General features: G+C 38.9%; 2 protein-coding genes across 3 annotated transcripts; one reads left to right on the top strand and one right to left on the bottom strand.

The window, feature by feature from the left end:
* Nucleotides 1-894: 894 nt before the first annotated feature.
* Nucleotides 895-9,285, bottom strand: LOC137184976 (PHD and RING finger domain-containing protein 1-like). The gene is made up of 7 exons (XM_067593143.1): nt 8,561-9,285; nt 7,500-7,571; nt 7,271-7,407; nt 6,721-6,812; nt 5,474-5,673; nt 1,845-1,920; nt 895-1,750 (listed from the first exon to the last, which is right to left on the bottom strand). The coding sequence occupies exons 1-7, from the start codon at nt 8,717-8,719 to the stop codon at nt 1,713-1,715; spliced, it is 774 nt and encodes a 257-aa protein (XP_067449244.1). The 5' UTR covers nt 8,720-9,285; the 3' UTR covers nt 895-1,712.
* Nucleotides 8,415-12,596, top strand: LOC137184975 (lysophosphatidic acid receptor 6). 2 transcript variants are annotated; one of them, XM_067593141.1, is made up of 3 exons: nt 8,415-8,543; nt 10,894-11,069; nt 11,525-12,596. In XM_067593141.1, exon 3 carries the CDS (start codon nt 11,630-11,632, stop codon nt 12,593-12,595), a length of 966 nt encoding a protein of 321 aa, XP_067449242.1. In that variant the 5' UTR covers nt 8,415-8,543; nt 10,894-11,069; nt 11,525-11,629; the 3' UTR covers nt 12,596. The 2 variants fall into 2 exon arrangements, with proteins under 2 accessions (XP_067449242.1, XP_067449243.1); XM_067593142.1 differs by lacking the exon at nt 8,415-8,543 and having other exon boundaries at nt 9,512-11,069.
* The last annotated feature ends 325 nt before the right edge of the window (nt 12,597-12,921 follow it).

Genomic DNA, 12,921 nt, shown 5'->3' with positions numbered 1-12,921 from the left:
CCCATCTAGCACCATAATCAGGTCAAATTTTTAATTTGTCCAATACTTTGATTTATGAGGCAAATGTTAGCATGTTAGTACCTTAAAATAAGATGGTGAACATGGTCAACATACCCGCTAAACATCAGCAAAACACAGCTAGTGTGGCTGTAGACGGTCATGTTTCACAACTTGTTTGTTGAAAAGACAAACTTGTTTTCAGTGTAAAAGTCAAAAAATTTGCCAAAAGTTATGATTTCTTTTGCAGATGAAGGTGGTGTATTACAAAATTCAGCTCATAAAATGGTTCATTAAGTTTTATTTAATTAAATAATATATTGGTCACATTAAAAAAAAAAAAAAAAAAAAAATCGAGCAGCTGTGGCTCATGAACAGGTCGTCCAGTAGTTGGCGGGTCAATCCTCGCCTTGTCCTGTCCAGATGTTGAATTGTCCTTGAGGAAGAAACTGAACCTCCAGAATTGCTCCAGATGATCAGGGCAGCACCTTGTATGGGAGCTCCTCCACTGTTGTGAATGTGAAGTACTTCTCTTCCTTTCAGATTACACGTTTAAGAAACTTTGATTAATGTTTTATTTGAATCCCCAACCTGAAACATAACAAGGAACACTCTAGATGTTTTAAATGTCTGTGCTGTGTATAACTAGGACCCAAACAGGAGGCTTCTGGTTGTAAAAGACTGTAATATTTTGAAGCTCCTACTTGTCCCACAGAAACATGCCGTCCAACTTTTTCTACTGTTTTATAAAGCCGAACAACTTAAAAATGATATTGCATCTGGTGAGTGTATCCTGCTCTTTAAAAAGTTAACCACTGCCTTTTCTGATACCTCATGTTTTCTACAGTAAATCAACCAGCACAGAGATGCTGACATACATACAGAGGAACAAGAATGTCAAACAATTAATACTTTATTTACACAAATTATATGACAACTAAAAGTAAATAAGCCTGGTGATATTCTATACTGTTCTTATTGTCAACAAATCCAACAAAAACCCCCAAAACCAACAATAAATTGTTCCTGCTGACAAGGGTTTGTAGCTGAAGCCAGATATATCTTATTCCTCTGCGCTATGGAGCTCTATTGTTGTCCAAAAATTATTAAAAACACAACAGTGAGTCACGCTGTTGCAGCGGCTGACGTGTCCTTTCATTATGCTGAAGATGGCAACCGCAGTTTATTTTGAGTCAATCCCACATAGACCATCCTGCTGCAGCAAATTCGCACTAGAACCAAGTGTATTAATCCATGGCTGAAAATAGTCCTCAGTTAATGCTCTATTTACTTGTATTTGCATGAACGTTTGCCACCTTTACAAAAAATAACCTCTTAAAAGTAATTTTTAGAAGCTGTTTTATATATTTTTAAGCCATTTTTAAAGATTTACATCTTCAGGAAGAAACAGTAAAGTTGGCAAAGACTAACTCTTATAGGATTTGTTGACAGTAAGAAAAATATAGATTATTATCAGCCTTACTGTTTCAGGAAAGTGAAAACAGAAACATTCAACAACAGTTTTTTTTACAAAGGATATCAACGTCACTGTTAAAAGAATAAAAAAGCAGCACCTGGTTCAAGTTCATTTCCTTCATATCATGTTTATGTTTGGAACTTAACGTCTGACTGCTAACGCGATGCTGCCACCATGTGGTCGTTTCTGGCAGAAGCACATTCAGCTGCTGTGACGATATAAACTGTATTCCAGCAGCTCAAGTTGCACGTTTCCTTCTTTTTCTAGTCTTTAAATCTGTGAAACACACAAAAACAGACAAAAGTTAAACATCAAAGCATGTAAAGACTCTTGAAGCTACGGGGAAGTGAGCTGATAGATGATAACTTACTGCTGTGTTGAGGTGCAGCTGATTCATCTGTTGTGACTGACGGCTTTGATGCCCGTAACAAGTATTTAGGTACGTGCTGAGAAATAAGAACAAAAAACAGTGATGATAATTCACAGGCATAAACATCCAAGTGATGGAAAGTTGTGTTTCACAGATCACAAGCAAACCTGATGTTTCCTTTAACTGAGAGTCTTTTTTGTCCTCTTATCTCCTTTACTGCATTTGTTTTCTACTTTTAACTCTGTGTATTTACTGCTGCTCTGTTGTTTGTGTTGTGTGATGTCTTTTGGTCAATTTGTTTATCTATGTGAGGCGTCTTCGAGTGCCTTTTAAAAGAGCTGTATAAGTAAAATACATCATTATCAACTGACAGATTTCATTCGGCACATGATGGTGTTCCTGCACGGTGCCTTGTTAACAGTGTACTGGTATTTATTCACAAAAGGTTTGTATTTTTGTATCCTGTCATCCGCACAACTTTGTCTTTATATTTGGTAAATATGAAGTATTTACAACACAAATGTGAATTATGTGTTTTTTTTAAAGAAATAAGGACTATTCAATAATTGAGAATGAAAGCTAAATCCATATTAGCAAATCCGGACCATCGTCTCTTTAAGGATTTGATATCTTTGCCTCTAATCAGAGATACAAATTACCAAAAATTTGATGCAACAGGTCCAATTTTTCATTAATCCCATATACAATGAACGTTTGTCTTTAATACACTATAAACTGCCCTTTTAGCATTTTATCTTATCCCTATTCTTATTGTAGCAGTTTTTCTTTTCTTTTATTACATTAACATCGTATTGTATTCTGTATTGTGTGTATGATATAGTCACTTTTAAAGTCTTCAACTGTCTCCATGTATTTATGTTATGTTTTTATTTTTTTATGCTGCAAAAGGATTTTTTTTTATTGTGGGACAATAAAGATCTGAACTGAGCTTAAAGAATGAAAAAAAAGCTGTAAAGCATTTTGTGACTTTGTTGAGAAAAGTGCTATTTAAATAATGTTTATTATAATAATTATTACTATAATAAACTGGCTATTTCCCCTTTTTTTTAAAAGATAGGATATTTTTGACATGAACAGGAAGAAGTGTTCAATACTCCTGAATTAATTGTGCAGTTGCCGGCTAAAAATAGTAGCCAGAGACTTTTAGTTTACATAAAAGTGGGTTATGACCTGATTGACTGTCAGCAAATCACTAAAACACTAAGTAGAGGAGCGGAGATGATCCACAGAGTCCTCGAGCAACAGAAGACCACAGTTCAAGTCTTGGTTGAAAAGAGGAAAAACACACGCTTGGATGTCCTTGAGTGAGTAAACAAAGCCGTCTTCACTTCACGAGCTCACAGATGTCTCGTCAGGTAAAGAGTGTGCCACCTGAAGAACTGTACTCTTAACAGCTTAAGAAGAAGAGCTTCTTTTGATGAATACAGCAAACTAAAGGCCCCCTTGACCCCTGATTAAACACCAATATATCAGAAGTCACAATAAACCAGTGTCACACAAGCAGAAACAGCAGCTGTAAACCCACACAGATGAACCCAGGAGGGCAAAGAAAATGTTTTTTGTCAGACAGTAACCACAGACACCAGAAGGCGCCCTGTTTGACCGACCGTGCAGCCAAAGATGATACAAATGTGTCTGCAGACAGATGACTGATCTTCTAGGAAAGTGTATTTGCACCACTTACAGTACACGTAAAGGAAAATCACTCAGCATGGCAGGAAGTGTGGTTAGATGCTGCACTTAAAAAATCTTTTCCCCTCGATGCCTGCTTGAATTATTTTCATTTGCCCTATTTACTTGAGCAAGTTAACGACATACCTGAGGTTACTTAAATGAATAATGTCCGTAATACATTTAATAACATACACCAAATGCCCATAATTTGAATTATATTTAATTTGTAGTTTGTTTATGCCAAGATTCTCAGTAAAAAAGGTCAAGGTATATGTAGAAGGCCTAAGTTAAGGCCTTTCATCCAAAAGGTGTCTAAAGCTCTGACTGACTGGTGGGGAGTCCCGGACATTTAACAAATACCATGTCCTCACACGGAGGTTACATGCCTCTTGACTTTCTGACACCAACCAGCCAACATTCACACCCACAGTGATTGGCCAGCTGTGCAGAGGTGAGAAAGGAGCCAAGGTTTCAACTTTTCTCTCCAGCTCTTATTTTCATTCTTGACACAACTATTTCTGTCACTTTCTCTGTGAACAATGGAGTACAAACACTATGACTGCCTTCCAGGAGAGACAATCAGAAAATATGCATTGTTATCCCTGTTGTTTAAACGATATTGCATCTCCCTCGCACCCCTTCCCTCTCTGTGACGGTTTACTTTTCACACCATCCTTTGAGTGAAGCCATTCGAAACTGTAAACACATTTGATTTCAAACGTGGTCAGACGACACGTCATGAGAACCTGTTCTCTATGGACCATAAATCTGGATTTGCATTTAATTTTGTAGAGCTGCAACAATTAGCCGATTAATTGATTAGGCCTAGTTGCCAACTCTTACATTAATAGGAAACTATTGATAAAAAAAGAGTCCAAATTTTATCTTTGAGTTGTGGCCAAAACAAGATATTTGAAGATGTTGACTTGGGCTTTGTGAAGCAGGGGGTTAAGGTGACCTCTAACTGCCCCAAGGTGCCAGCACAAAGGAGAAAACATACCAAAGTTCTGTTCTGTAAATCAGGATGAAATGCCCTTTAGAGTGTCTCTACATGTGACAATCACTGGTGCCCTTTCAGTGGAACAAAGTGTGATAGTGACCTGTAAAGAACCCCCGAAAGCGAGAAAACATGATGTGCCCTTTAAATGAAGAGAGCGGTGCCCTCTGAGTTGCCTTTTGTGATGGGATGAGCTGTAGGTTTTGTATGGATGCCTTTCTAGTGGACAAAAAAAGTGCAATTTAGTGTTCCCTTAAGTCTAACATACTGAAGTGCAGAATTGTGTTTCAATGAAAAAAAAAACACCTCTTGGGTGTCCCCATGTGTGAGAAAACATGATGCCATGATGAGTCCCCCTTTCAATGAACCAAAACAATGCTGTTAAGGTGCTCTATAGGGTGCACTGTATGGGTGAACAACATTGTGAAGTACCCTTCCAGTGACGGGTAACCCCTTAGATTAATCCAACCCCTTAGATTAATCCAACGACCCCATGTGCAGGATCTGACCCTGTGGGTTGGGAACCACTGCACTAGAGCACCAATTATGTATTAATTTTCTCTGAAAATAGACCCCAAAAAATTTACCATTTCCTCCTGACTGAGTGACATTTTATAAACACTGCAGTGCACAGTGTTTTAGTAAATTATTGGTTGTAAATTGTTGGTTTTTGGCGGTATTTGTTGAAAATAACAAAAATATAGAATATCACCAGTCTTATCCTTAAAAAATATGGTCATATTTTTGTCCTATCGTCCAGCCTTTCTGTATTTCTGCCACACATAAACTCCAACATCATGAATGTAGGCCTACACATTTTGTAAAGCAAAAATTAGCCGATCTCCAGAAATAGATATATTTAACAACCTCGCCTCATGATATCTGGTAAATAAACACATGACAAACACACAGTACTGTAATTTAATGCTGAACTGACCCAGGAGGTTTCAGGGCGAGGGTCAGGACTGCTGCTGGCTCTGCTCTGGATCCTCTGGCTGTGTCGTCGTCCACTGGAGCTGCTGGGCTGATTGATGGTGGAGGGCCGAAGGCGACTGCTGGTAGACGGCGTCTCATCTACTTCGGCTAAAAGGTCTGTTAGTTCCCCATCACTGATCTCTTCTTCTACCGCTGAGCCTTCTGTACAGGAACAATTTCACAAATACGAATCTAAATCTATCCCCCTTTACATCCTGCAAACTGGTGCTTTAATGGTTACTTCCTAGGAACCATCACTACCTGTAGCCTCAGAGACCGAGAGGCTACAGGTAGTGATGCTCTATTTCCTTTTATAATTTCCAAATAGAGAGCAAATATTTGTCTTTATTTAAACTCGAAAATCCTTGAGGGAAAAGCCTTAATTTACAATGACGTTGAGCAAGAAAGAAGACAATCAATAAAACAAACATATAAATACAATTAATAAATAAAGCAACAACAAAATCATTAAAAACAGGTACAAACAGAAGTTAAAAGGTTTGAGATAGTGGATTTAAAATGACCAAGAGTTACCAATGAATTCATTTCTAAAGTGCTTTGTAGTGTGTTCCAGGTTAATGGTACAAAGAAGCCAAAAGTAGATCTTCCAAGCTCTGTATGAACACAAGGGACATGGAGCATGAGCCAATCATTAGTCCTGGTGTAATGTGGTCCAGTGGACCAAACTAGCATGGAATTAATGTAAGAAGGCAGCTTTCCAATAAGGGCCTTATAAATAAACAAATACATCTGCAAATCCTGCCTCTCAGAGAGAGAGAGAGGACCTCCCAACCTTTTTGTACAGGATGCAGTGATGAATGTTATAAGCATCACCAGTAATGAATGAGTACAGAATGCTAGATCAAGGTGCTTTAAAGTGGCTGCCGAAGCATGTCACCATAGTCTAAAACTGATAAAATAGAGAAATGTTCCTATCTATCAGAGTGAACATTTAGATTTGGTTTTATTCCTGTAATGTTGACTGCCATACCTTATTGACATAAACAAAAAACAGTGGCTTCCTGGAGGACACATTTATGAGGTGCTATATGTTTTGGAAACAGGTTGGCAGTAATGTGGTGAGTACATGGTTTGAATTAAATGAGTTAGAAAACATAAAAACCCAAGGATGGTCCTTTGAAGAAGGGTTACAATCAGTTCAAGTGTTGTGACATGTAACATGAGTGATCATTGACTACACAGCTTTACCTGTATGATGAGGAGTGACCGCACAATCAGGACAAATCCAGTCACCTTCAGGGCCCGTGTTTAATGAGGGTGTCAAGCAGTCTATATGATACCTGAAACATACAGTACAACCACAATTTTGGGATGAAATGTCTTTAACCTCATGAACCTTGTGTATTTCCCACAGCTGCACCAGAGTCTGATAGCAGACGATGTTTCAGTGTAAAATGGTTAAAGTCAAATACAACCCCCTCTTTCTCTCACAGGACTACTAATACTGAAATAAAACTTGATATTTACTGAACATTTAAGATTAGATTAGAAAAATCATGACAAATTAAACATCCGCTGTAACAACATCACTACATAAAAGTGTGTCATATGTGAACAAGATAATGACTTGCGTGCACAGGATATGGGTCTTGTTCACAAAAAAATACATATCTAGTGCCCTAAAGTCATTATCTTAGTCCACATCATCTCATGCACAGAAGATAATGACGTGTGTTTGTGCTGACAAGATTTTTCAGAACGTCCGGGGCTCCGTACATACTGTTCTGTAATATCATACCCTGAATCACAGTGGATGCACACCAGCAGCCGGTGCCTACGGTCGCTGCGTCCACATTCCTCACAGATAACAGCACTGCTCCGCTCCTCTTCTTCTTCTTCTTCATCATCATCCTTTTTGTGCGTCCTCACTTTGATCTGCAGCAGCACAAACAATTCAGCCACCAACGCTGTTAACATATTTCTAAATGCTTGGCAGAAAGCCTCCTTCACATACTGCAAATAGTCACCTTCTTTTGAATGTTGCCTCCAGGATGGATGAAAGTAAAACTGATCCGATCCACCGGACAGGTGTTGGCTGTCTGAGAATCGAGACAGAACAACAAAATGTTTTCATTCCCTTGATGGTTATTATGCAACTTAGCATTGAAATAACAGTGTTTTACAATTTGATTCACATTTTGAACACAGAAGAGGTACTGTACTTGGAGGCTCATGCATTTCAAATAGGTTTGTAACTAATTATTATTTTGTTTAGCAATTAATCTGACAGTTATGTTCTCGATTAATAGTGGAAGCTGAAGTCTTTAGATTCAATTTACAACAACATAAACGTAAGAAATAAGACATAAGACATAAGAAAATCAGCAAATCTTCACATTTGAGAAGCTTGAACCAAACAATGTTTGGTTGTTATCAAAAACATTTTTAAAGATGTCATTACATCTACTTTTATGTGCTTAAATATTTTCATTTAAACTATTAAACAATGTGCTGTTAAGAGAGGACAGTTGTAAAGTGAATTTATTTGAGTTTTGGCCTGTTGGTTGGAAAAAAACAAGCACTGTGTAATCATCACTTCATATCATACTGGAAATTTTTAGCTATTTTCTGACATTTTAAAGGCAAAGCGATGAACCGATTAAATAATCGATAAGGAAATTATAAAGGGCTTATCAAAAATCCCTGCAAATATGTGACATCACTCATGTAGGACTGTTACATCACATTGGCAAGAGAAAATATTTTTCTGATAACAGTATCCGTGGATAAGACTGACACAGATATCCTGTTAATACACACACACATAGTTTATTAGCATTCACATTTATATTTATTTATAGTAGTTTTTTTTATCATGTCAATTGCACTGCTTTTTTGCAGTTTTAATCGTGTCAATATGCATGCACACAGTCCATCCTACTGCACAGGATCTTTATAAATTACTGTCCCTCTCTTTCTTACACTGTTATGTTTATGTTTACTGTTTATTGCTTTTTCTGTTGACATCTGGACCACACTGACTACATGTGATTGTGAGACAGGAGTGACAGGTGAGGTGTGTGTTTACCTGGGACCACTGAAGAATACATTCAAGACAAAACACATGCTGGCAGTTTTCCAGAGAGGCAACAGTCTGCTCTCTGAAGAGACTCAGGCAGATATAACATTTATCTGCATCCACTGTTGCATCTGCACCGTCTGTGTTTAACACAGCTGACTTATCCATGTTACAGATATTACTGGGCTAAAAGTGTATGTTTTGTGACGCTCTTACTTTAAGAGAATGTCAACAATAACGACCAAAAGCGTTTAAATCAGGGTGAAAAACGGGTCACCAGGTTAGGCATGAAACTGTTTTTATAGCTAACAACAGTAGCTAGTTAGCTAAGTTAGCATGACAGTCTTTTCTGAATACGCCCTTGAATTAAGTCAATAATGTCAGGCATGTTTCGGCATTTAGTTAGATAGTGTTGCAGCATATCTTACTTTATTTAATCACGATAATTTGCATGTTAACTTCGGTTCCAACTAGCTAGCGAACAACTTCATGGTTCGATACTTCTTCCGCCGACCGCTAAACGTAATCACTTAACTTCCGGTGAGAAGCCCATCCTCCTTAACAAGTCGTCTTTTATGATGCTCAAACTTAACCGAACCACAACTCAACCAGCTACGTCTAATCACCATAACCTTGACCCTAAATGCAGAGGAGGGAGCTGCGAGAAACTCTTATTTTAACTGTAGGGGAACATTATTCGAGAGACGAACCGACTTCGATACACCGGTGTTATGTCCTAACTGGTTTTAAAGCTGACTTGTTCCCGTACGCGTGCACGCGCTGTGTTCACCTGAACAGCTGTAAAGGACTGAAACTGCCAAAAATCAAAAATTATAAATAACTCATAATGATAAATTAATATGCTATCAAATGTACCAAAATAATATTGTTAAATAATAAAATAATACAATTAAATTTAGGCATTGATTATTTGATAAAATGTGACATAAATTGTAATTTCTGTTTTGCAATTTGCTTCTGTATTTACTTACCTTTGTATAAATTCCCCTATCTACTTTCCCATTGAATTTATTCCGTTTTAAATATATTTATGTAAATGAGGGGGCTGTCGTTCAAAGTGTGTGACGGGGTCAACTTTTTGTTGATGTGCATAGATGACTATGTTGATGTCTGGATTTGAGTAATATGAAACCTTAAATCTGAAGGACTATGAGTTAATAGTTTGAGTCAAGCATAGAGGCTGTACTATATGTAGCTTGTAAAATAGCGATACAGGACACTGAATTTGATGAATTTACTGCACAAATCAGACAAGAATCAGCACAATACTCTGTCTCAGTTGCTTCTGTCTCTTCATGTAATTTCAGACTGACTCCATGATGTTGAGATCAGGGCTCTGTGGGGGGCAAAACCATCTGTTGCAAGACTCATCGCTCTTATTGTCACTGAAGATAGTTCTTTATGACTGTAGCTGTATGTTTGGGGTCGTTGTCATGCTGCAGAATACATTTGGGAGTGATTAGATGCCTCCCTGATGGTATTGCAGAATAGACAAGAATCTAAATATATGAAGTGCCTAAAACTTTTGCACAGTCCTCTTTATCATCATATCAGTATACAATGCCGTCATTTGTCAGCCAGCAGTCAAACACTGTGTGGAAATACCATCAGTTTATGTTGTTGAACAATTACAAGCCAGGACAGCACGCCTTTGAATTCTAATTCACCTCTGACTGCCCATGACTTTAAAAAACCTCTGTTCAAATCCCTGTATCCTTTTCAACTAATTACCCAGAATTGCACAGAACACAGCTGACACTTAAATCCAAATATAACAGAGCATGTGCAGCATGTTTGACCTCTGTGTAATCATATCAAAGCCCCAGGCCAGCCCGCAAACCATCCAGAAATCATAAATAAACTCATCATAAAGGAAAATGTGGAAATGTATGAGGAGACGAAAGCTTTATCTGTTTTTCTGCGATATTAAAGGATCGCACCCAGACAGAAATAACGATTCAATGGCAAATTATTCTCAGGACATGCAAGACTCCTGGGGAGCCTACCTACAGGATTGGGTGACAGAGTAAGGACAGAAAAATAATGAAATGGTAAAGCAAATGAATTATATTGATTTCCATATGAGAGTTATGCTGTTTTTTTTAATGTATCACATAATTTGCAGGGGGTTTTTTTTGTTTTTGATTGACCATTCTTGTTTCTTTGTTTGGGGGTGTGAGTAAGGAGAGTTTGGGTTTACCCACCACATATCACACTGCACTGGGTGGGTGACAGAAATAGACTACTACATGCATAATCTAGTGTCATGCTATAGTTTCAAGCCTACTTCTCAATCGTACACCTACATCTCACTTAAACAGGAAATCAGGAGGTCTGAGCGAAGAGCAGCATGTTATACTCACTGTACACAAGGAGCCACACGGAGAGGAGCTGCACAAAGTGCAGCAGCAAAACACGGCTTCGTCTCATGAGTTTTCAACCGACACCGAAGCTTTCTACGTCTGAAGATTGAACCAAGGAGTCTCAGTTAAACTAAGTAAGTGATTTCTTTATTCCCCAAATGCTTTATAGTTTATTGTGAAGTTGTATAGTCTAGGTTTTGTTGATTTCAGGCAATTTGTAACTTCTGAAAATGTGAAAAGTCAATCCACAAGTAATAATATTCACTCTTACAAGTACAGTAATGGATGAAGTGTAACTTTGTTGACTTTATAACCCGTTAGTCTTCTTCTGCTTTGTTTCACTTTGCTCTTCTTTAGATTATCCCTGAAATGAGTAACTGTGTATCGTATGAAGCGTACAAATGTTCACCCCCAGCTTTTCATCTTGCTTTAAGAAACCTGAACAATTCAGAATAATCAAGTCTGTTTCCAGACCAAAAATAATGTGTTTGGCAGAATAAAAGTGTTGTTAGTCAAGTAGATGGTTTGTTTCCAAGATCATGTGAAAGTGTGAAAAACTCTAAATGGAAACATGTCTGTTTTTCTACAGTTGTCATTACAGCAGACGGTCTGCAAAGCAGCAGTGTTTATGAGAATCAACCCACGCTCTCTGATTTTCATTTGACTACATTCAAAAAACACTCAACCTGCAACGATGAACGAGACGGGTGCCAACTGTGGTATGCCCTCAGCAGAGTACCAGTACTACGTTTACCCAGTGGTTTACATCTTAGCTTTAGTTTTAGGTCTACCAGGTAATCTCGCTGCCCTCTTCGTCTTCACCTTTAAGATCACTCCCCGCACAGCCTTCAGTGTTTACATCAGCAATCTGGCTCTGGCAGACATCCTCATCCTGTGCACTCTACCCTTTCGGATCCACTACCACCTCAACAGAAACAACTGGGAGTTTGGGGACTTTACCTGCCGCATCACAGGTATTCTGTTCTTTGCCAACGTCTACATGAGCATCTATTTCATGACGTGCATCTGCGTGGACCGCTACATGGCCACCGTACATCCGCACGTCTACCTGAGGCTGCGGAGCCCACGGTGCTCTCTGGTTGTGAGCGCAGTGCTGTGGGGCGTCATTGGAGTGGCTATGCTCGTCTTTGTCCTCCTGGGACCTCTGAAAACCAACACTCAAGAATCTGGAGGTCATAGCTGCTTTGAGAATTTTGCCATGAATGAGTGGCAAACGCGCTTAGGGGTGTACAGCGTGCTGGGCCTGATCTTTGGCTCCCTGCTGCCGTCCATTATCATCCTGGTGTGTTACCCACTGGCTGCGAGGCGCATCTCCAAGATACAGACTAAAACAGCCCAAAAAGCCGTGAGGGTCATTTACACCATCCTGGCTATAACGCTGTTCTGCTTCATGCCCAACCATGTTGTGTACCTGCTGCACTTCCTTCGACGCATGGGTGTCATCGAGAGCTGCTCTGCCGCCGATGCCATCTACCACGCCCGGCGGATCACCCTGGCCCTCGTCACCCTCAACACATGTCTGGACCCTGTGCTTTACTATGTCACCACCAGCCACTGCAACTGGAAATGCTTAAAGATGACATGGCTGTGGGGAACAATCAGGAGGACCAGAGGTGTTTATACCATTCCAGTCAGCTGAGTGAAGGGGTAGCAGCACATGAATACTGTAAATATAGCTCTGTATATGCTTCTTTGTCATTGGATATGTAACTTCTTTGGTACAAGTATTTCAAAAATGAGACTTTCCTATAAAAGTGTTTATTCAAATTTGGCTTTTTACATCACAATAAAAAGGGACAAATCAGAATTTGTGTATCTTTTGTTCCTTTATCTTGGGCAATTCAGTCTATAAAGAGTCTGAAACATCCCTAAAAAAAAAGCAGAACAGGAGCCTGGGTACATTTAAACATCGTTATCCCAAGAGTGAAAGAGGGCCGATTCAGCCGTGATGTTGTTTACAGGTTA

The sequence above is a fragment of the Thunnus thynnus genome, chromosome 6 (genome assembly GCF_963924715.1).
Source record: "Thunnus thynnus chromosome 6, fThuThy2.1, whole genome shotgun sequence".
NCBI lineage: Eukaryota > Metazoa > Chordata > Actinopteri > Scombriformes > Scombridae > Thunnus > Thunnus thynnus.
The sequence above is the reverse complement of the archived record's forward strand: the minus strand, read 5'-3'. Positions and strand labels throughout refer to the sequence as shown.

Excerpts from the sequence above, each read along its gene's own strand:
- LOC137184976 (XM_067593143.1), bottom strand. The coding sequence starts at position 8,719 with ATGGATAAGTCAGCTGTGTTAAACACAGACGGTGCAGATGCAACAGTG. Across the intron at positions 7,572-8,560 it reads GTATTCTTCAGTGGTCCCAG|ACAGCCAACACCTGTCCGGT; the intron begins GTAAACACACAC and ends CTCGATTCTCAG. Across the intron at positions 1,751-1,844 it reads AGCTGCACCTCAACACAGCA|ATTTAAAGACTAGAAAAAGA; the intron begins GTAAGTTATCAT and ends TGTGTTTCACAG.
- LOC137184975 (XM_067593141.1), top strand. The coding sequence starts at position 11,630 with ATGAACGAGACGGGTGCCAACTGTGGTATGCCCTCAGCAGAGTACCAG.